Here is a 22270-nt window from a genome sequence, read left to right on the forward strand (position 1 = left end):
GGACATAAAGAAAAGATTTGAATTTGTTAAATCACATTCTTATTGTAACCTTGGACCTCTACTGCCCTCTCACAAACAAGCATTAATACACGCAAGCAGACGCGCATATATATATATATATATATATATATATATATATATATATATATATATATATATATATATATATATATATATATATATATCAAAACTGGCTCAAAATTAGGTCCAGGATACACAACTGACTTGGACAACTCAAAGCTCGTTCAGAAATAACTTAACATCTCACAACTGACTCAGAATCACGTCTCGTCGACACAACTGATTCGAATACCTCACAAATTGGCTCATAACTAACTTATTACCTCACTCCTGGCTACGAGTCAGGTCTCTGGAAGGGAAACTAACGAGCAGGTCAACTTTATGGGTGGATGCAGTCGCCAGCTGCCAATGGTTTCAAGTCCTACTGAATCACGTCTAATAATAGTTTTGTGAGACACACGTCGTTAGTGAGAGCTCCATGGTTGTTTGTTAGAGCCACACGTTTTTAGAGAGCTGTATATTCTTTGTGAAAGTCTGAAGCTGTTTGTGAAAGGTCTCTAATGACTCTGAGAACTCTTTTCCCCCTTTCATAAACACTATAGAGTTTGTCCTTTCATTTTGCCTCGTATTAGAATACACTTTGGTTCCTACTGACAGAAGCCTTCACTAACGAGCGCAGGATAATCAAGAATGCTAAGGATTCCGTCTAATTGGAACTGAAATACGGGTGAGGAGAATTGGACTCCTAAAATGGGGAGAGGGCGAAATGTGAAGGGAAACTCTTAAAAATGGGGACTAAATGGGGAGATGCTTCTTAAAATAATGGGAAATTGCTAGCGAAGTTCTTAAAATACGAAATAGGTAGTTAGGGAAATTCTTAAAATAGGGAAGGAATGTGATATAAGTTATTAAAATACTGTACTTCTTAAAATACATGAGGTAATATAAAGTTATTTCTCTGATTACGGAGAGGAAGTTAACAGGATTTTCAAGACAGGAAGAGAAATGTAATGGAAGATTCTGAAAATATAAAGATAAGAGCACGACGAGTGTATGGTAGATATACGATGAGTGTATTTTAAGAGTATATGGTAAGTGTATTAACCTCAAACTTCATCACGGGTGTCCCAACCTTCATAGCAAGGTGGTAGTGTAGTCGACGGTATCAAAGACTTCTCAGAACCTTTAACAAAAATAATACATCATCTGTGTACTGGTTGTCATCAAAGGTGTACAAAATATCGTTTATGGAGGACAGAAGGATACGTTTAGTTTATTATTTTGCTATAAGAACAAACTGGATTTTTTTTAAAGATATTATTATTATTATTATTATTATTATTATTATTATTATTATTATTATTATTATCACTATAATTATTATTATTATTATTATTATTACTGGATGGCTCTCAGTACCTCACAACTGGAAGGACTAATGTGCAATGGTAATTCTTTAAAAACATTCTTTATTATTAGATTTACATACGAGTTAGACTTTAGTAATCTGGTTATTTATATTGAAAGATTTTAATATTTTGGGGATATAATTAAGCCGAAAAGATATGACTATTAGGAAGACTTTGCTTATATATTGTATGTGGAAGGCATGGGTGTTAATAGGTACTTATAATAGAGAGAACAATCATATTCTTTGTTTCTGGTCGCCTGTACAACACTGACCATCCGAAACACGAGCTGATGATGTCATATAACCCGGTACATATTAGAACTATTAACAATTTACACCAATTAGGACAAACTGGTCCAAACAATTTATAGTGTAATTGTCAAAACAAAACTATACAAAAACGTTTCGGTATATGTAGCCTTGTTAAGCTGTGGTCAGTAAAACAATCGACTCTTTTTAACTACCGACATTTAAAACCGCCTATAATTAAAAACCATTCATCAGTAAAGCGCCTTCATTCAAACGTTTGTCGATATCAATATGCACCTCGAACTATAGGAAAATACAAATGTGAAACTAGGAGTAGTAATCATCAGTTTAATTGCTTTAGGTGTATGAATGTAAAAATGTCATGAATTTAATAAAGTGCATGAAAACAAATATTAATATATGTCCCTTAATATCTTCAATAGATTTTGCTGAAATAAATCGTATCGGTATTTTTAAAGTATTTATGATCTTATGTTTATCGTCTTATTTTTTTTGGTATTGTTTGAGATTATCTTCTGACTTAACCTAATCTAACCTACCCTTACCTAAACTAACCTAACCTAACCCAATATAATCTAACCTAACCCAAAAAATATTCCCATGCCATACAATAATTTTAACCTTCCCATTCAACATATCTTTCTTAATTAAAGTATCTGACTTATAATGGCCAGGGTTAATATGCCAATAAATATTTAGTGTCCATAGTGCCAAGAAATTATACAATACAAATTATGTCAAAGAATGTTCCTTCCTACTTGTCACGTAATCCTCTCCTCTCAATTTAACGTAAACATCTTACAGAAAAAAGCGTAAAATTTTATTCACTTACAACAAACACAGACGGTGATAATGGATTAACAGACAGACCGACAGACGGTTACACACACACACACACACACACACACACACACACACACACACACACACACACACACACACACACACACACACACACACACACACACACACACACACCATCTCTTAATCCGTGTTGCATTTCCAAATAGAATTATATTACTGCACAATTGTGTGATTCGAATCCAAGGCCAAATCAGTTGGAGTTAAGTGATTGGGTAAGACTAGCCTAACTACCATTGGTTAACGACTCGTATGACCAATAAACCCACCCGCCCGGAAGCTTGTTAGTGGAAATGTTTTCATTATTCGTACCCGGCATTTATGAATGTTTTCGCAATTATTTTGCGGAGGGGCTCATGAATGTAAAACTTCTCCCTTACTGCATCGATTTCATGATTCGTGAGCTCACAGCATGAAGCAAAAATTGACGACGATCTGGAAGGATAATTGCGATGGTGTGTTTCGTATGCTATATTTTGTCATTAATTTAACCAACGTCACTGATTTATTCCAAAAAAATTAGATTTATTTCACGGTAAGAATATTCCTAAATTAACCCTCTTTTGTAAGCCACCGCTGCTCGTTCATTCATCCGTCTGTGTCCGTCCGTTCGTTCAATTTGCCCAAGCAATAACTCGAACAAATAAACATTGATTTCTGTGAAACTTGGTGTGTAAACACGAAACAGCATTATCTCGGACGACTCCTACAATTAGCACTTTTCCTCCTCATTCGGGGGAGTTATGCGCATATTCAGTCGTTCTGGGGTACTAACACAAGGGTGTCTGGCATCCATTGGGGTGGGGGAGCTGGAGCCACTGAATCTTATCAAATATATATGAATACTAATAATACCACAAAGGAGAGTCGGAGACAATATATTCCAGGGATACAGCATGTATTCTGAGATATTTTACTGATTTTACCCCCCAAAAATATGTATTTTTTCCCTTCAGTGAAAGTAACTGTGTGTAAGATCAAAAATTGAAAACATGAGAGCTATGTTACACCGACAGAGGGAATGCATTGTACTCTGGGTCTTTGTACTCGAGTCAAAATAATCATCAGCGTTGGTTGCATCAGACGGGCAAATTGAAAGCAACAATTCTTAATTTGTTCTATAGCGTTTGTACTTTGAGGTATTGTACTGATTTCTCTTTGAATACAAATTTTTTTAATGTTACTAATAATAAAAATAATAATAATAATAATTCCAACAACAACAATAATAACAACAGCAACAATAACAACCCTGCCAGTAAGTTTACAACCTGGACAAGTGGAGGACTAATGTTTGCATTTGCCAACGAGGAAGTAGTAATTTAGTACTTTTTAAACCAGTTAACCCATTAGTGAGTGGAGCAGCTACAGTGGACAGCCAACTTCCTCTTACTAAGTCTCTTTGATATGACTGTCAAATGTCAAGAGGAAATTCGGTGTGTAATGTGAACTCTCTGTCATGGTGAAGTGAGTTTGACAAGTTTTATGTATTGATGCTTGTGGGTGATTTTATCTGTGTGTCTGTCTGTCTGTCTGTGTCGCTCTCCTTGTCTCAGTTTAAACATTTGCGTTTCTGGGTGATCGTCTCTCTCTCTCTCTCTCTCTCTCTCTCTCTCTCTCTCATTCTGTGTGTGTGTGTGTATTTCTCTTTCTCAGTTCATACATTTGGGTTTGTATGTGTTTCTCTCTCGTTCCCACACTCTCTGTTTCTCTTGTGTTTTAGTGCTGTTCTTTTCCCTGCTACGCTCTATCTTCTTTTTTTTTTTTACTTATTTTCTTTCTGTTTCATTTTCTCTCTTTCTTAAATGTTTAACTAGCTATCTTTGTGTTTGTCTCCCTTTCTGAGTTATATTATTTTTCTATAATTCTCTCTCTTTCTCTCTTCTCTCCCTTTGTTTCTCCCCTTCCCTGTCCGTTTCCTCTCCTCCTCCCCCTCTTTATCCGCAAGTGAATGATAAAGACCTAAATTGAAACAAAGCAACAAGGATAACCTGACTTTAACTGAAGTAAATAAGGCGATTTATTTAACTAATTTCCAGGGAGGTGAAGACATAGGTAAACACTCTATATCAATCGTGAATGAACGAGTCCATTTTATAAAGCTGAAATTAAAGTAATCCATTGGCGAGTAATTATGTTGATATACAGTAATAATAATAATAATAATAATAATAACAACAATAATACTAATACTAATACTACTACTACTATTAATACTACTACTACTGCTACTACTACTACTACTACTAATAATAATAATAATAATAATAATAATAATAATAAAAATAATAATAATAATAATAATAACAGTAATAATAATAATAATAATAATAATAATAATAATAATAATAATAATAATAATAATAATTACAGTAAACGTGTTTAGTAAATATTATAGTAAAACAAATAAAAAGTAAATAGAATCGTTGATAAGAAAAGCCAACATGAAAAAGATGATATTTACCACGAAGAAAAAAGAATGAATTACTTTTTACAACAGTCATACATGAGTATTAAAGATATCTAGACTAATCCATTTAAAGAAATCCTTGATGGCGTAACACACCTAGACGTAACAAGTCACATATATATGTATAGAACCGCCTACACCTACCAAAAGATTATTCAGTAACTTAAGAGGATCAGACGCTTTACTAAACTCCATCAAGAGAATAATGGCACTTACAGCCTCTGGAAATATGTTCCTTAACTTCTCCTTAAGAAGTGCCAAAAAAAAAAAAGAGATGGAAAACTTGTGCCGGGTTTCGTCTTAAGCGTAATTGATTTTCTCGTGTTCCAAGAGTCTGACTTTAGTCCCGACAGCTGGAGTTTCTCAACAACTTCCCAGAGAGAGAGAGAGAGAGAGAGAGAGAGAGAGAGAGAGAGAGAGAGACTAACAAGATTGGTTGATGACTGTACATGTCAAGCGGAGTTTTTAATCTTTTCTTTATAAGTGAAGAATATAATATACGAAGAATTATGAGAGAGTGAGCGAGAGAGAGAGAGAGAGAGAGGCTATTCTTTAAAAGCTAACTTCTACGCCAGACGTCCTGTGATATTCTGACTTCATAACATCAAGGAAAAACTCGCCAGAGAAAACCCGGATCTAAAGCTGAGCTGTAGTGCTGAGCTGAGTCGACGCCAGCAGGAGAGAGAGAGAACTAGGAGGCGCCGACAAAACTCTTGGACAAACATTCCAACACACAAAATCTAAGAGAACAAATTAAAAAAAAAATCCCAGATGACACAAAATCTCATAAAAACATCTGATCGAACAAAACCCCACAAACAAAATTCTCACCCAACAGAGTACCACAAGAAAAAAAGAAGCACAATTCATCAGCATAATTAAAAAATCCCATCAACTCAGGTGTAATTAGTAAGTCTCAGGTGACCCAACACGACTGCTTAATGATATATGAAGAGGCTTTGAAGACTGGTCAGCAAATATTAGGACCCACAATATAACTCCCCTCTCTTCCTTCCTTCCTTCGTTTTCTTTCTTTCGTCTATCTTCTTTCTACCTCACATTCCTTCCTTCCCTCTTTTCCTCCTTCACTTCGTCCCTTCCTCATTCCCTTCATCCTTCCATCCCTCCCTCCTTTTCCCTTCCCTTCCCTTCCTCCCCCTTCTCTTCCCCTCATTCCCTCCCTGTCTACTGTACTGTACTTCCTTTCATCCCTCTCCAACTACCTCCCATCCTTCCTTGGTTCCTTTCCTCCTCCCTCCTCCCTCCCTGACACACACACACACACACAGACACACACACACACACACACACACACACACACACACACACGATCATTCAGTTAGCTATACAAATGTTCTTTTAAACCTGACGCAAGCAAAATATAAAAAACACAAATGTTACCAGATCATACCAGTGAGAGAGTTCACTTGATACTTGTGTATTAAATATTCTAATGATTCTGGTAATACTGATCCAAACTATTAAATACTATTAAAATTATCTTGATTTCACATTCTTCTCCTAACTGTGACTTTGCAGCGGCTGTAACCCAATGTCACAACACAGTGAAAAAATAAAATGTATTAATCTGTTTTATTTAGTCTGCTATTTTCTCATCTTTCATTGCCACTATTCCAGCTCCAGATTTTAAAGGGAATTTCCCTTCCTGAAACTGAGGTCTACACTATGAAGGGTTAAACGTCAACTGAAACACACTGTTTAGTTAACCAGACGAAACCACATGTAAAAATGCATAATAGTGAAAGAATCTTTTTATTCTACATGATGGATTTTCCTGAGTGTTGCAGCTGTCTTGTTTCGTCTCAATCATCTCTGTGTGATTGCTAGTCATCACAGACGCTCTCAGGGTGATAACAATAATTCAACCATCTCTTAGGTCAGTCAATCAGTTCGTCACCGTCTTTCAAACTTCCAGTCAGATACACCCTGAGCTCTCTGTCAAGAACATCAGGCTCGAGCAGAAGGTAACAACATTCACCTGGGAGACGTAACTACCCGTAGGAGATGTCCAGTCCTTCAAAACGAAAATAAAAAGCTTGCAATAATACCCTATGAATGAGACCTTCCAGACGAATGCATTTTAGAGCTAAGCGCATGTGTCACAGACCACAGACAGACAGAGAGAGAGAGACAGACAAACATACGGAGAGAATAAACTAGGAATGTTACAGCCCGCTGAAGCCCTCTGGTGTATGGATGAAGCCAGATATTGAAGGAAAAAAATGGCCTGCCAGCATTGGAGACTAGCGAGGCCATTTTTCTACGCGCGTTGCATGTTCATGTACCAGACCCGGAGCTAACTACGAGTTTCCTGGTGATGGTGGTGTGGTGGGGGGGTAGATGTAAGGGGTGGTGTAGCTGTGATGGAGAGGAGGACGGATGTGGGGTATAGATTGGTTCGGGAGGGGAAGATAAATATGGGATGGAATGGTGGGAAAGGGGGGAGGGGTGTGTAGTAGGAAAGGTTAGAGGTGGGTATAAGGAAAGGTAGAAGTGGGTGTAAGGACGAGTACAGATGAGTGTCATTTTAGGTGTATAGGAGGTAGGTGAGTAGGCTAAGGAGGCACAAGAGTGAAGGGGGGTATGGGGAGTGAGGTGCAGAGTAGGGAAGATGGAAAAGTGGGGATTATGGATGGAGGGGGGGTGGTGAGATGAGGATGTGGGTTCAATCAAGCCAAAGCCAGATGAGATTCAGGCTCCTGCCATGTAAACCTGTGGCAGGGTAGATCCCAGGCCCTGCCAAGAGTGATTTAGGGCCCTACCAAGAGAGATCCCGGGCCCTACCAAGAGACATTCCGGGTCTCTACTTCTCGGCATAAGATAAAGCCATACCCTACTGACCTGACGGAATATATGACATGAAGCAAAGAAGGCATATTTGGGAACTTGATTACACTAAAACGACAATACTAAAGTGTGTTACACCTCGAAGGATCTTGGACGGTTCTTAAAGCAACTGACTGCAGCACCAAAACGGGACTCAAGATCAAAGACAGTGAAGTTTTCTACCGAGCCAAGACTTACCCTGGTTTCTTGTTTTCATTACAAGATCCAACCCAAACTGCCTTTCAGGTCGTGAGTCCTGGGCTCCAGTCGAACACTTAACCAACTGATAGCACCACCCACTTGTGTTCCAGTTCGCAGGATACAGGAGAACTCCACCCTGAGCCTTTGTCTACGCTAGAACTAATGCACCAAGTTAGTTATGTTCCAACTCAGAGGATCATGAAATTCCTCACTTGAGTCAAGACTTATCCTTTACTCCTCTCTATACCGGAACGAGTGACTGCACCACCAAGTTGCCTTCCAGCTCGCAGGATCTTGGAGTATCCCACGGAGCCTCCTCCTCCTGCTGGTGGCGTGGAACATTCACACAGAGACTCCAGGAGGCCAAGAGAGAACTCACTGGTGATGTAGAAGAGCCTGGACCCTATCTATGTTATATGACAAACCGGATCCCTGAATATTCGCCCCCTAGCTTGTGTCACCTTAAGATTAACTTCCTTGATGCTAGGTTAATTTTAGTTAGATTAGGTTAGCGACAGAGTGGTTAATACTCAGTTGAAACATGTTGAGAGGGAGACTCTTCAGGTGGCCCCATAGCCTTTTAAAAACACTTTCACCGTTATTCCCTTCATTACTAATAATTTTCAATGTTATTTCCGCGAGTCTGGAGGTATAGTATACTGTAGTGGAGATATATACAGGTGTTATGGTAGAGGGTCCCCATAGTATTATGTCTCAGCCAACAAGGACAACATGTCTCAGCCAACAAGGGCGACATGTCTCAGCCAATAAGGGCAGTATGTCTCAGCAACAAATCGGGCCATCTGTCAGGGAAGGAGGGAGGGAGGGAGCAGGAAGGAAGGGGGTGAGCGTAATATAAGGTCACCACGCAATACTGCAATTCGTCAGGGCACGATACCATTATGAACATCTTGCCAGCATTAGTGAGATTAACATGTTGATGGCATTAGCTAGATTAATATTGGTTAATAGCAGGATCACCTTCATATAGTGTCACTGTGATGAGTATTTAGAGAGTATGAGTATATACCGTATATAAGGTATCAGTATGTGTAAGGTAGGATTGTAATTAACATTTGAGTATGACTAAATCTTATGATGGGTAATTAAAGGAATAGGTATACTTGAATCATGAGTATATCTAAAGTTTGTGATGATTGCATGCTTAAATGTATGATTTTATTTACACACACACACACACACACACACACACACACACACACACACACACACAGTAAGGCTTATCATGAGAGTATATACTGTCTCACTTGTCTCAAAATTTCATCAGAAATTCTGAAAAACTTCACATCAAAACTGACAACCATCTATCATATCTATCTTATTACCTAAATACACGTTATTACAAGAAACTTCTAATATGTACTAGATTATTGAGTAATTACAACGAGTTTCATCATAACCTTCCACGAATTACGCTTCAGGAATATGTTCAGTGTTATTAAAGTCTTAAACACCGGCTATTTAAAGGTTACAGACAGTTGTAATCAGTTGTAATTGTACGTTATGGTTAATTACAAGATTAAACAAAAATAGAATTGATGGCTTTAACAACTCATATGTATTTAATATATTGAACATTATAAGTGTAACACAAACAATATAACATAAACAATATGATTGAAGCTATATAACACTATCAATATAACAAAAAACAACAAAATATAATTACACAAACAATAACAAACACATAGATACATGAAACACACACACACACACACACACACACACACACACACACACACACACACACACACACACACACACACACACACACACACAAGGCTATTAAGTGAATAAGAAATGGGAACCAAGTTAATATTATAAGAGACTCAGCGACGTATTTGGGGGAGGGGAGGGGAAGGAGGAGAGAGAGAAGTAGGGAGAGAATGAGGAAGGGGTAATAGAGAGAGATGGATGGAGTTGAAGAGGGAGAGGGGGTGGAGATAGGAAGGAGGGAGGGAAAGAAAGATGAACGGAGAGAAGGAAGGAAGGAGAGAGAGGACGAAAGGGTTCAACCATAAAATTCAAAGAGTTGTATCATCATCCTCAAAAGTTTAAGCCACCATCCTCAAATGTTTAAGCCACCATCCTCAAAAGTTTAAGCCACCATCCTCAAAAGTTTAAGCCACCATCCTCAAAAGGTTAAGCCACCATCCTCAAAAGGTTAAGCCACCATCCTCAAAAGGTTAAGCCACCATCCTCAAAAAAAAAGGTTAAGCCACCATCCTCAAAAAGTTTAAGCCACCATCCTCAAATGTTTAAGCCACCATCCTCAAAAAGGTTAAGCCACCATCCTCAAAATGCTTCACCATCCTCAAAAGGTTAAGCCACCATCCTCAAAAAAGGTTAAGCCACCATCCTCAAAAGTTTAAGCCACCATCCTCAAAAAGTTTAAGCCACCATCCTCAAAAAGTTTACCATCTCAAAAGTTTAAGCCACCATCCTCAAAAAGTTTACCATCCTCAAAAAGTTTGCTCACCATCCTCAAAAAGGTTAAGCCACCATCCTCAAAAGGTTTAACCACCATCCTCAAAAAAGGTTAAGCCACCATCCTCAAAAGGTTAAACCACCATCCTCAAAAAGTTTAAGCCACCATCCTCAAAAGTTTAAGCCACCATCCTCAAAAAGTTTAAGCCACCATCCTCAAAAGGTTAAGCCACCATCCTCAAAAGGTTAAGCCACCATCCTCAAAAGGTTAAGCCACCATCCTCAAAAGGTTTAAACCATCGTCCTCAAAGAATTGAACCCACCGTCCTCAAAGGGTTAAATCATCGTCCTCAAAGAGTTGAATCATCATCCTCAAAAGGTTTAGACCATCGTCCTCAAAGAATTGAACCCACCGTCCTCAAAGGGTTAAATCACCGTCCTCAAAGGGTTAAATCACCGTCCTCAAAGGGTTAAATCACCGTCCTCAAAGGGTTAAATCACCGTCCTCAAAGGGTTAAATCACCGTCCTCAAAGGGTTAAATCACCGTTCTCAAAGGGTTAAATCATCGTCTTCAAAGGGTTAAATCACCGTTCTCAAAGGGTTGAATCATCGTCTTCAAAGGGTTAAGCTATCGTTCTTAAAGTGAGTGAATAATAAAAAGTACTTATAGAGCACTGCTGGTCTGGATAATTTCATATAATAAAAAAATATTCAAACTGCGAGAAAAAAAATAACCTTAAATGACGATAAAAAAAAATTAACACAACATCAAAATTAATTTAAAGCAGACAATTGAAAACACGAAACAGAGACAAAAAAGAGAGAATGAGAAGAGTAAGAGGAACACAAACACAAGTCAGTCTGTTCACCACCAACAAGTACTCCATCATCACCACCAGAACACCTCCACCACCACCATGTTCGCCATCACCGCAACACCTCCACCACCACCACAACACGAGTCTTCCGTCATCCACTCTCCTGAAATTTAAATGCGACAGCTCGTGTTCCAAAATAAATACGAGGTGTAAAGGTTTGTCGTCTCAGTTCATCTATTTTGTGTCATTTTTTTCCGTCTGACTGTCTGTATCTCCCTGTTTATCTGTCTCTCCTTGTTTGTTTGTCTATCTGTCTGTATATCTCTGTCACCCTGCATGTCGGTATGTCCCAGTTTGTTTGTCTGTCTGTCTGTTTGTTTCTCCTGCCTGTCTGTATCTCCCAGGCCGTCTGTCTGTCTCACCGTCTATCGGTCTCTCCCCTGTCTATACGTCTTTATCTCCTTGTCCGTCTGTCTGTCTGGCTCTTCCTGTCTCTCTGTATCTCCCTGTCTGTCTGGCTCTCCCTGTCTGTCTGTATCTCCCTGCCTGTCTGGCTCTCCCTGTCTGTCTGTATCTCCCTGCCTGTCTGGCTCTCCCTGTCTGTCTGTATCTCCCTCTGTCTGTGTCTCACTAGTTTCTAGAGTGTAAGTGTAGACTCCAGGGGTCATTAAGTTTTACGGTATAGAGGTTAAAATGTTCAGTACACGAGCCAGAATATTGAGGATGGACTCCCGGCAGCCACTGTGTTCAATGTTCATGTTCTTTAATTAAACACAGACAAGGACTGTGTTCCCTCCTTAATTTAATCATGAATAGAGGTTAAATTTTGGAGACAAGTGTGTTATTATAAATCACTAGTCATTTAGAACTTTAATAAACACAAAATCCGAGAATTTTCGATGATGTGAGGCTGGAGTTTTCTTATATATATTTTAGGAATTACGTGAATTCCCTAGTCACACAGATGTATACCCAGACTACAAACAGACCAACGAACCCAGCACACATAAACCCGGGATACATGAGTACGGGACACATACCCACGACACATGAACTCAAAACACATGAACCCCAGACTATATTGTACACTCAGACTACACGAGTACGGGATACATGAGTACGGGATATATATGAACTCAGGACACAAGAACCCAGGACACATAAACTCAAGACACATGAACCGAAGATACATGGACCTATGACACGTGTTTCTCCTGCTTTAAGTCTTGTTAGGAAATCTCTCTAACCACCGTCACTCCTTTCTGTCAGTTTGTTATCAGTCTTTCTGTCTGTATGCAAGTCGTTTTGTTCTAATGTGTCTGTCTCTTTGTCATCACTCTTTTTTTTCTTATGCTCTTCACTCTTTTATTTTTTCTTTCTGTCTGTCTGTTTGTCTGCTTGTTTGTCTCTCTCACAAAGCAATTTAGGAGTGTGAGTCAGTGGTGTTGTGGGTCGTGCTGGAGGACCACTGTCTGATTCTCATCACGAGTCGTCCTTCATGTGTAAGTGATACGCCAATGGGAAGGGGGGAGGGAGGGGTGAGAGCGGAGGGAGGGGGAGGCGGAGGGAAGGGGATGAGGCAGAGTGAAGGGGATGAGGCAGAGTGAAAGGGATGAGGCAGAAGGGAGGAGAGATGTGAAGTGGAGGAGATATAGGAGGAGAGGGGTGACAAGAGGAGGGACAGGGAGGGAAAGGCAGGAGAGGAGAGAGAAGGGGAGAAGCAGGAGAGGGGGAGAAGAAGAAAGGGAAAGCCGGTGTTGTTTGGCGAGGGGGATGATAAAGTTGTGGTGGAGGAAGGGGATGAGGTTGGTGGTGCAGGTGAAGGGGCTGGTGTTGGTGTAGGAGGGAAGAGATTTGTGTTGGTGGACCGTGAAGAGGCTGGTGGTGGAGGTGGTGATTGGGGAGGAGTCAGAGGGAGGGGGTTAGTGGAAGAGGTGGGAGTGAGGAGGAGGAGGATGAGGGGGGGGGGACATGGTGATGGCGGTAGCGGTGACTGTGAAGGTGTTATTGCTTTTTGTTGTCAAAGAGTTGTGCGGCTGCCATACAGATCAGTGTCATCTGCAAACAGAATGTATCTTACAGGCGCGCTGCGATGGGCTATGTCATTGATATACAGTGTTTGTGATACAGCGACAGCGAGGTTGTCTCTCACCTTTGCATTCTTAGTTCGATCTCAGGGTTAGATGTGAGAAGAGTATTGCGCAGTGTGACGCTACCAAACTAGGCGGGTTTTCTCCGGGTACTTCCGTTTCCTCCTGTACAAACACTGAACCCATGAAAGATTAACTCAGCAGGAATAATGAGGGGATTAAATAAGCCGCTGTCTTACTTTATCTATTAAGGGAGAAAATAAGAAATAATATATAAATTATAAAGCCCAAGAAAGGAACTTTACAGGCGAAGGGTCAGACCGATAGTCATATAACTGTGTGCAAAATACTTGTTGGATGAATCTCTACTCCGAAGTGCTTTGGTGGTGTCAGTAAATGGTGTGGTGGGCGGTATCAAAGGTTTCTCTGAGGTCTACGAATACTCCGACGGTGTATTGAATACCACCAAAAAGGTTCCTAAAATTATTGGTGCAAAACTCTAAGACACTTTCCATGGACTAAACTGACCATAACACCAACCTAGGTTTCTAGAATAATGTTAATGTTACATGAGAGAGATTCTGCTCTGCCACGTGTGAGCTTTTCAATTGTTTCATTTAAGGAGACATCACCGATACAACATGGCCATTGTTGTCGCCTTACCTGGATATAGATTGTGTATCAGCAATTTTCAAGTTATCTGGAGTGATACGCTGGTAAATGAGGAATTAAAATCTACTCTTACAATAGACGGATTTAGCAACACTTGCGTTCATCTCTTGCAAAACCTTTGAAAAACCTGATCATAAGTTAAACTAAATTTTGAATTTTTTTTTTTAACTTCTTTCGTTGTTATCTTTGATTGTCTCTCATTATCAAAGGCTGTGAGAGAAATAACATGTTGTAAGTTTTTTCTCGGAGTTCTTCCCGTTGACATTATATCCACTGTAATACAAGGTGTCTCAAAAAATGTAAACAGTTACCTTACAGATTTTCTTGGAGATCGCGTGAATGCTTGTACCATCATCAACTTTGTTCTCACTTGTGGGAGACCTCGAACATCAACAAGTACTCATACGATCTCCACGGAGACCTTTAGAGCAGTGTGTATACATTTTTCTGAGACACACTATATATCCATGAACACTTACTGGCCTTTGAAATTATCTCAAATAAAATAGTTTTTACTTATCACTGTCATAAAGAACACCACCTCAAGACACGTGGTCAGAGTATGTAAACATTGTCACAAACTCTTGATCGCCGTACTCTTCTCCATTATTTGCATACCCGCACTGCCTATATACATTGTTTGCTTACTGGTGCTGTATAAGCGCATTGTTTATATACTGTATATGCAATTTATATATAGTGCCTTTGCTTGTATACCTGAATTGTCTATGTAAGTGCATGCTGAATCAATGTGATCATACATGCCGATTTTGCTGCTTAACTATCTATCTATCTATCTATCTATCTATCTATCTATCTATAAGAGTTCCACACAGAACTATAAAGGTATCTAGATGTAACAGCACGCTGCCAACATTACAGTCCATTATTAAGACATTGTCGATGGCAGGTGTACAGAACTAATCACAGGTATGTTGAACTAATCTCAGGTGTGTTGAGAAAGTAATAGTTGCAATCTAGGTTGACTTAACAGATGGAATTTTGTAGGTAATTATCAGGATCAACATAGGAGAGCTGTGTTATTGTTGTGTCAAGAGAGATTGAAGAACATATTGTGAAGAATATCGAGGAGAATAACAGTCATCAGTCCGAAAGCAGTGGTAATGATTAAAGAACAGCTGGAACTCTGGCTTTGCAATGGTGGTTCTTGTTGTGGTTATCGTGGTTGCTGTGGTTGTTTCTGATATTGTGGTAGTGGTGGGTGTTAGGTGTTATAATTATATTGGCTTGAAGGTGTAGTGGTGGTGATGGTGGTTGTGGCTGTGGTGGCGGTGCTTGTAGAGGTGATTACTGATAATGAATTAGTGGTGAATGTGGGGAAAATAAATTGAAGGTGATGATTGTTATGTCGGTCACAAAAATTCAAGAAACAGCCACAGATGTAAAAGAAGAAAATATGAAATATAGAAAGGCATATTTACCAGTTGATGTAAAAAAGGACAAAGTAAAGCTAAATGTAGAGGAAAAAATACATTCTTTCGTAAATAAAGTCTCACATCTCTCCTGCCTTCCTACGTATCTTAAAAAAAGAGAACTTAAAGATATTTTGACTCAGCAGGTGCGGAGGTCAACATAAATCGACAACAGGAGAAATCTTCTGAAACAAAATTAAAATGTTTTCCTCTCGTGCACGTCAACACTTGTGTAATTAACGCTTCAACACCTGTTCCCTGCAGCTTAAATTCAAAATTTATACAGTTGGCAGTAATATTTCTATAATTCCTTTAACAACGCTTCATATTTCACGAAAATTTTAGTTGTTTCAGTAAATTTTATGAACGTCTTATATTGAGTGTTTACTACTTGCTTGTGGTTAGTTTCTTACTCAACACCTTAACAATTCCACGTTAGATTCATCTTTTAGGATGTTTCTTGCCACCTTCCTCGCTTCTTAACCCCTGAGGGAAAGAAATCAAACGAGCAATTACCCGGAATAAATGACATTACCGGGAATAAATTACATTTATTTTCCCCCCACTTAAACTTCTCTCTTCTTCCACACATGAGGCTGCGGGAGACGATCACCCACGGTTTACCACACAACTTGGGCGAGTTTTCACAGTGCTTAGTTCCTGGCTGAGGGTCACCCCCCACCAAGGTGAACGATTCATCTGTATTCACCTCTCGGGGAGCTCCTCTCTGTTCTTCTCCTTGATTCATAATCTTTCATGTAGGGTGTTGTTGTACCCTTCCCTTCCTCTCCTGTCCCATCCTTTTTTTATTCCATCTTTCTCACTTCTCTATTTGTACTTAAATATGCCTCTAAAAATAACCTCCGTCCCACTGCCCCCGATACTGGGAGGAAGATCGTCTACGCTAAGAGATCGTGGGAAGTAACATACTTTTTTTTATAATAGTTACACTGGGATGGTCCTATTCCTTCTCGGCCCAGCATTCACTGTGAGGTCCATGGGTTATAGAGACAGATACGAGGGGCGTGACCACGTCCTCCCTCCACCACCATCATCCCCCCTCCTCCACCATCAACCCACCCATGCTTCTCCGCCCTCCACCACCATCACCCCCTCCCCATGCTCCTCCTCCACCGCTCCACCACCACCCCCTCCCCATGTCCCCCTCGCTCCACCCCCATCACCCTCCTATGATCCCCCTACCTCCTCCACCCTTTCCTTAACTTGCCCGCGCAGTGGTGTGGAAAGGTTATAGCCAGGGAGGACAGTTCTAAGAGGCCATACCCTCCCCCCTCCCCCTCCCTCCTATTTCCCTTGCATTGGTCTGTGGGAAGACATAGCACAAGGGTTCCATCCCACCGTCGGGACTTCCCACGGGTATACACTGAAGAAGACCATCACTATTAGAGTCCCTTGTCCCTTCTTTTCACCTCTGTTACATTGTTCACTATCAGGGGAGGATCAACTGCGAATTGTTCCTCACTTTTCTTTTACTCTTCTCCTCGTACACTGCGTATCTGGTAGCGTAGGAATGATAAAGCTTGTTGAATGATGTCCCATGATTTATATCGCACTGTGAATCACCTTACTTAACCTGAACTAACCAAACCCAAAATCCCTTCGGTAAAGTTAAGGTGTTTCATCATCATCAGGTGAAATAAAATGTGGTAGCTAATCTTCAGGTTGGATAAGTTTAGGTTTAGGAGGGAGATAGGAAGAAACTGGTTCACAAATAGGGAGGTGAACGAGTGGAACAAGCTTAGCAACTTTGTAGTAAGTGCGGGAACTCTGGAAAGTTTCAAAAGGAGGCTAGATAGATTCATGGATGATAGAGAGTGGTAGTAACTCTCGACAGGAGCTGCCATGCACAGGCCAACCGGCCTATTGCAGACTCCTTATTTTCTTATGTTCTTATGTAAGAAATAAGTCACACGTACAGTACTTCTCTGGGTCTTGCTCACACTCCCTTCCACTTCCCCCTCACCATACACAGGGAAAGGATGTTAGATAAGAGCAACACTCCTACCCAACCTCTCTCTCTTTTTCACCCTACTGTGAGGAGAGTAGGAAGGGTTCAGGAGGGGGGAGGGAATTAAGATTACGCTATACCTGAAGACTCAGGACGGTTCCATTATAAGATGACGTGACGATTGTGCTAATAGGTGTTGAAACTATTTGGGATTGTTGCTGACCCTCCTGACGAGATCATCCCTCGGGCGGCTCTTGAGGAATGTGTCCTCGAGGGTGAAAAATGTTTCGACTTTTTACTTTCCTGTAAGGTCATCGACGCCTGTATAGATTCTCCATAATGGTGTTTGTTTACATTTTTCTATAAATAAAATCGATTACAGCTTACTTAACTTATTCTAGTTTAATTTTTTTTAACTGTTTCGAATAAGAAAATCAACCATATATTTTGGTTTATTTTCACGTGTAAACACTCAACAGGCATGAAAGATACAAACCGGCGTCACAAGGAAGATTTGCTACACCCGCTCGCCTGAATCAACCCGGAATGAGCATATACCACCGCTCGTTTAATCTCTCTCCCTACAGCGGCCAAGCCAAGCTAAAAGAAAGCTCTTACGCAAATCAACCCGACTGTTCCTTTAGCCCCTATCCCCGTAGAGCCCTTTGGATGTGAATACACTTCCCAAAATGTACACCCCCCCCCCAGCCACTTTGTACCATGCCTTGTCGCCAGCTGCCTGAGTGGGGATGATCTTATCCAGAGGTTTTCACCTGGTCTGGGCACACTGTCAGTGCCCCTCTCAGACACAGTTGCCAGCGGCTCCACCAAACAACATTCTACTTCACGTATATCATCAGCGTTTAAACTTTATTGCTCATCTTGAATCATTTATAATTTTACAGCATACACTTTACATTATTGGCCATATTTCTCGGATGAAAGTTACTTTGGTGAATGAGAGAATAAAGAGAAAATAGAAAAATTAAATAAAGAGTAGAGTGAGTGAGGCGCAGGGTCGAGCGGGCGAGGGTGTGCGTTCCTCCCTCGGCCCGATAAGGTGGCCAAGGCACAATAGGACCCCGGAATGCACAGATTACATCGGATTTGTCCGCCCCATAGGTCACTCCAGCAGTGGAGTGGCGCCCACGACCGCTGGTGGTGGTAGTGGCGGTTGGGTCCTGTTGGGGGTGGGGGCGGGGACCTGTTGAGGTAGTGTTGGTGATGGGAAATACCTGTTGAAGTAGTGGAGGAGGTGGTGAATAGTGGCAGTGATTGCGATGATAGTGGTGGTGGCAGTATCGTTGGTGATGGTGGAGGAGGTGGTGATCAATGGTGATGCCTATGGTAAATGTGGTGGTTAAGGTGATGGATGTGGTGGTTATAGTGGTAGAGGCGAATATCCTATATCATTACTGACAAATGTAAAACTATTATCAAATTAGAACACACAGAGGTTAGTAACCAACCCTTGTTCTTGTTATCACTGTTAGTTAGGGATGCTTCGTAAGGTATATGGGTAGATGATCTTGCTATCATTTCGATTGGTGAAGGATTGTGAAATAGCTACGGTGAATAGTGAAAAACTAAACCACTATCAATGGCAAAACCAAAATTTCAGTTTTTATTGTTTGAACGGGCTTGATGATGCTGTGTGTGGGTGTATCAAGTGTGCAGTGCGGTAGTGTGGTAGTGTGCGTTTATGTAGTGTGGTAGTGTGGGTGTATTTAGTGTGTATCGTTGATGTATCTAGTGTGTAGTTTGGTAGTGTGGGTGTATTTAATATGTGTGGTGTAGAGGTGTGGTGTGTAGCTAGCGTGTGGTGTAGCGTGGGTGTTGCTAGACTGTGCCGTGCAGGTGTGCAGGCGTGGGTGTGCATGAGAACATTCTACTAAAGACAGCTCAAGGAATACAACTTCATACAGCAGCTAAGCCATACCTGATACTCGGCTTGAGAGATAAGAGTATATCCAAAAACATTCGATATAAGTACAGATTTAGGTATATAGTGTAGGTAGAGTAAGTTCCATATAGTGGCAGTATATTATAGATGGAATAATATATTAACTTTGACAAACAGTGAAGGAGCTTAACCAATCGTTGCTTTTTGTTTACGTATCTTATATACTTCGAAAAAATCTAATGTCTTATCACACATATTCTGGGTTTTTTTTCAATGCAATTCCAGTGAGAGATACTTCGACACTTAGTATTGGTGATGGTTATTTTAGTTCTTGGGAAGTTTTGGGTAACAAGAAATGTTCGCAGCATTCATGAACTTAAGAGGAATCCCAGGATAAAGTGGCCAGAGATGGTGTCTGGGGGGAAAGTTTTGGCTCTTTATAGCGAGCGTGGATGGCTGCTGAATGCTATTAAAAGTTTGTACAGGAAAGCAACGAGTGCATGAGAGTGGCTGGTGTGATGGGTGAGTAGTGTGTGATGTATATACGCGGTGGTGGTGTTGATGGTGTTGGTGGTATTGTTAGTGTAGGTGGAGGTACTGGTAATGTAGGTGGAGTTGGTGGTGGTGGTGTTGGTGGTGGTGGTGTTGAAGGTGGTGTTGGTGGTGGTGTTGATGGTGGTGGTGGTGTTGATGGTGGAGGTGGTATTGTTAGTGTAGGTGGTGGTACTGGTAATGTAGGTGGAGTTGGTGGTGGTGGTGTTGGTGGTGGTGGTGTTGAAGGTGGTGTTGGTGGTGGTGTTGATGGTGGTGGTGGTGTTGATGGTGGTGGTGGTGTTGGAGGTCGTGTTGTTGTTGGTGGTGGTGGTGTTGGAGTTTAGGTTAGGTTAGATTAGTTACTTTAGGTTAGGTAAGGTTAGTGTAAGTTATGTTAGCTTAGCTTAGGTTAAGATAAATAAGCTAATCGTCATGTGATTCAATTTTAATCTCTTTGTAACAAGTCACTTGGTCATACGATTGATAATTTGCAGACGAAAGTGTGTATGTTTTGACTGTGCTGTGTCTGTATGTTATGCCCGTGCTTTGTATCTAACGTATTCTATGTATGTATGTATGTATGTATGTATGTATGTATGTATGCATGTATGTATGTATGTAATGTTCAGCAAGCTTGCCTCGCAAGCGAGTGAACCCAGGTTCGATCCCCGGGCAGGGTGAAACTATGGGTAAGTTTCTTTACACCATTTGCCTCTGTCTACCCAACAGTAATTGGGGACTTGGATGTTAATCGATTTGCGAATCGTATTCCGGGGTAATGGTTAGCCAATGCAGTTGGCGAGCTGTCCTAGTCTTCTCGGACTGTATCATGCAGCTCGTTAACTTAGGGTGTGGTTGTTGTGTTGGCGACACTTTCTACACCTTAACAAATTCACGCCTCGGAGGCCCTTGGGCCGGCCATCCTCGATTTCGAGGGGCTTCCATTATGTATGTATGGTTTATCAGTCTGTATTTTGCATCTATATATATATATATATATATATATATATATATATATATATATATATATATATATATATATATATATATATATATATATACTGTACATGTGCGTATGTGTGTATGTTGCATGTGTACTGTATGTTACGTTTGTATGTCGTGTGCATGTTGTGGCTGGAGATAGTATATATCTTGTCAGTGTGTGTGTGTGTGTGTATCTATCTATAAGGAGCATTTAGTGCACACGGGAATGTATTATACAACGTAGCTCTTATGTTGCAATTTGTACGACGTGATGTATGTATACACACACATGTTTATTGTGTATTTAGAGGAATGCGTATATCATGTCATTATACGCACTGCGGTAACGTTTGTCTCTCGAACTTTGCATATACGCTGGAGACTTACTTAGGGTCAAAATTTTACATACGCGTGGATGTTTATGTGGTGTGGTAAATTAGACGTCATACGTTGAGTTTTACGCAGGGGTCGAAATTGACGCGAGTCGAAAATTGTAGATTAATCGAGAAAGTGATTACGCACAGTACAAGGATGTTACTCGATACTTAAAGTAGAGATCTGTGTGAGAGGCTTGGTAGGGCAGTGTTGGCCAGCTATCAACACAGACACTTCGTATAACACTCAGTTCTAGGGTTGTCTCACGGCTACAACTCACATCACTCACAACAACTATTTCCTCACTGTAAAAGGTCAACACCCCTTTACCTAACTTCTCTACCAATCAGGGTTCATTCATCCCTTGTCAATGTATCATGTGACCACGTTTTCATCACCCATTGTACCGAGTTGCTACATAGATCATAGCTTGTCTTACTTGTTGTCAAATACTTGTCTCCGAGATGATCGCATTACATCAAGTTGCAGCTACAGTAGCTACGTCCTAATTATGCAATTGCACCAAGTTTAGAATTGCTACACTGATGTTGTATGCATGTTAAGGAATTTTGTTATTATTGTGAAAACAATTATAAACCTCAAAAAGTACATTTATCCAATTCCCGAAAAAGAAACATTATTATTATTATTATTATTATTATTATTATTATTATTATTATTATTATTATTATTATCATCGTTATCGTCATCGTCATCGTCATCGTCGTCGTCATCATCATCATCATCATCATCATTATTATTATTATTATTATTATTATTATTTAGTGATTTTAGTATTAGTAATTAACTACATAATCTTGACATAATGCACAAACAACCATTCTCTTCACTGTTGCCTTAACATCTCTTTTACTAACTCAACCATCCCTTACAAAAACTTTCCCATACAACACTTTCCTTCCCTCTGTACTCAACATCTAATACGCCCCTCCCAGAGTTTT

General features: G+C 40.3%; 1 protein-coding gene across 1 annotated transcript in view; it reads left to right on the forward strand.

The window, feature by feature from the left end:
* Positions 1 to 17852, forward strand: part of LOC121874122 (golgin subfamily A member 6-like protein 22) — a 32241-nt gene extending 14389 nt beyond the window's left edge. The window contains exon 8 of the mRNA XM_042378077.1: positions 17706 to 17852. Within this exon, the coding sequence (XP_042234011.1) occupies positions 17706 to 17852 (147 nt within the window). The remainder of the gene's footprint in view (positions 1 to 17705) is intronic.
* The last annotated feature ends 4418 nt before the right edge of the window (positions 17853 to 22270 follow it).

This window comes from Homarus americanus, unplaced genomic scaffold (genome assembly GCF_018991925.1).
Source record: "Homarus americanus isolate GMGI-L3 unplaced genomic scaffold, GMGI_Hamer_2.0 scaffold49667, whole genome shotgun sequence".
NCBI classification, from domain to species: domain Eukaryota; kingdom Metazoa; phylum Arthropoda; class Malacostraca; order Decapoda; family Nephropidae; genus Homarus; species Homarus americanus.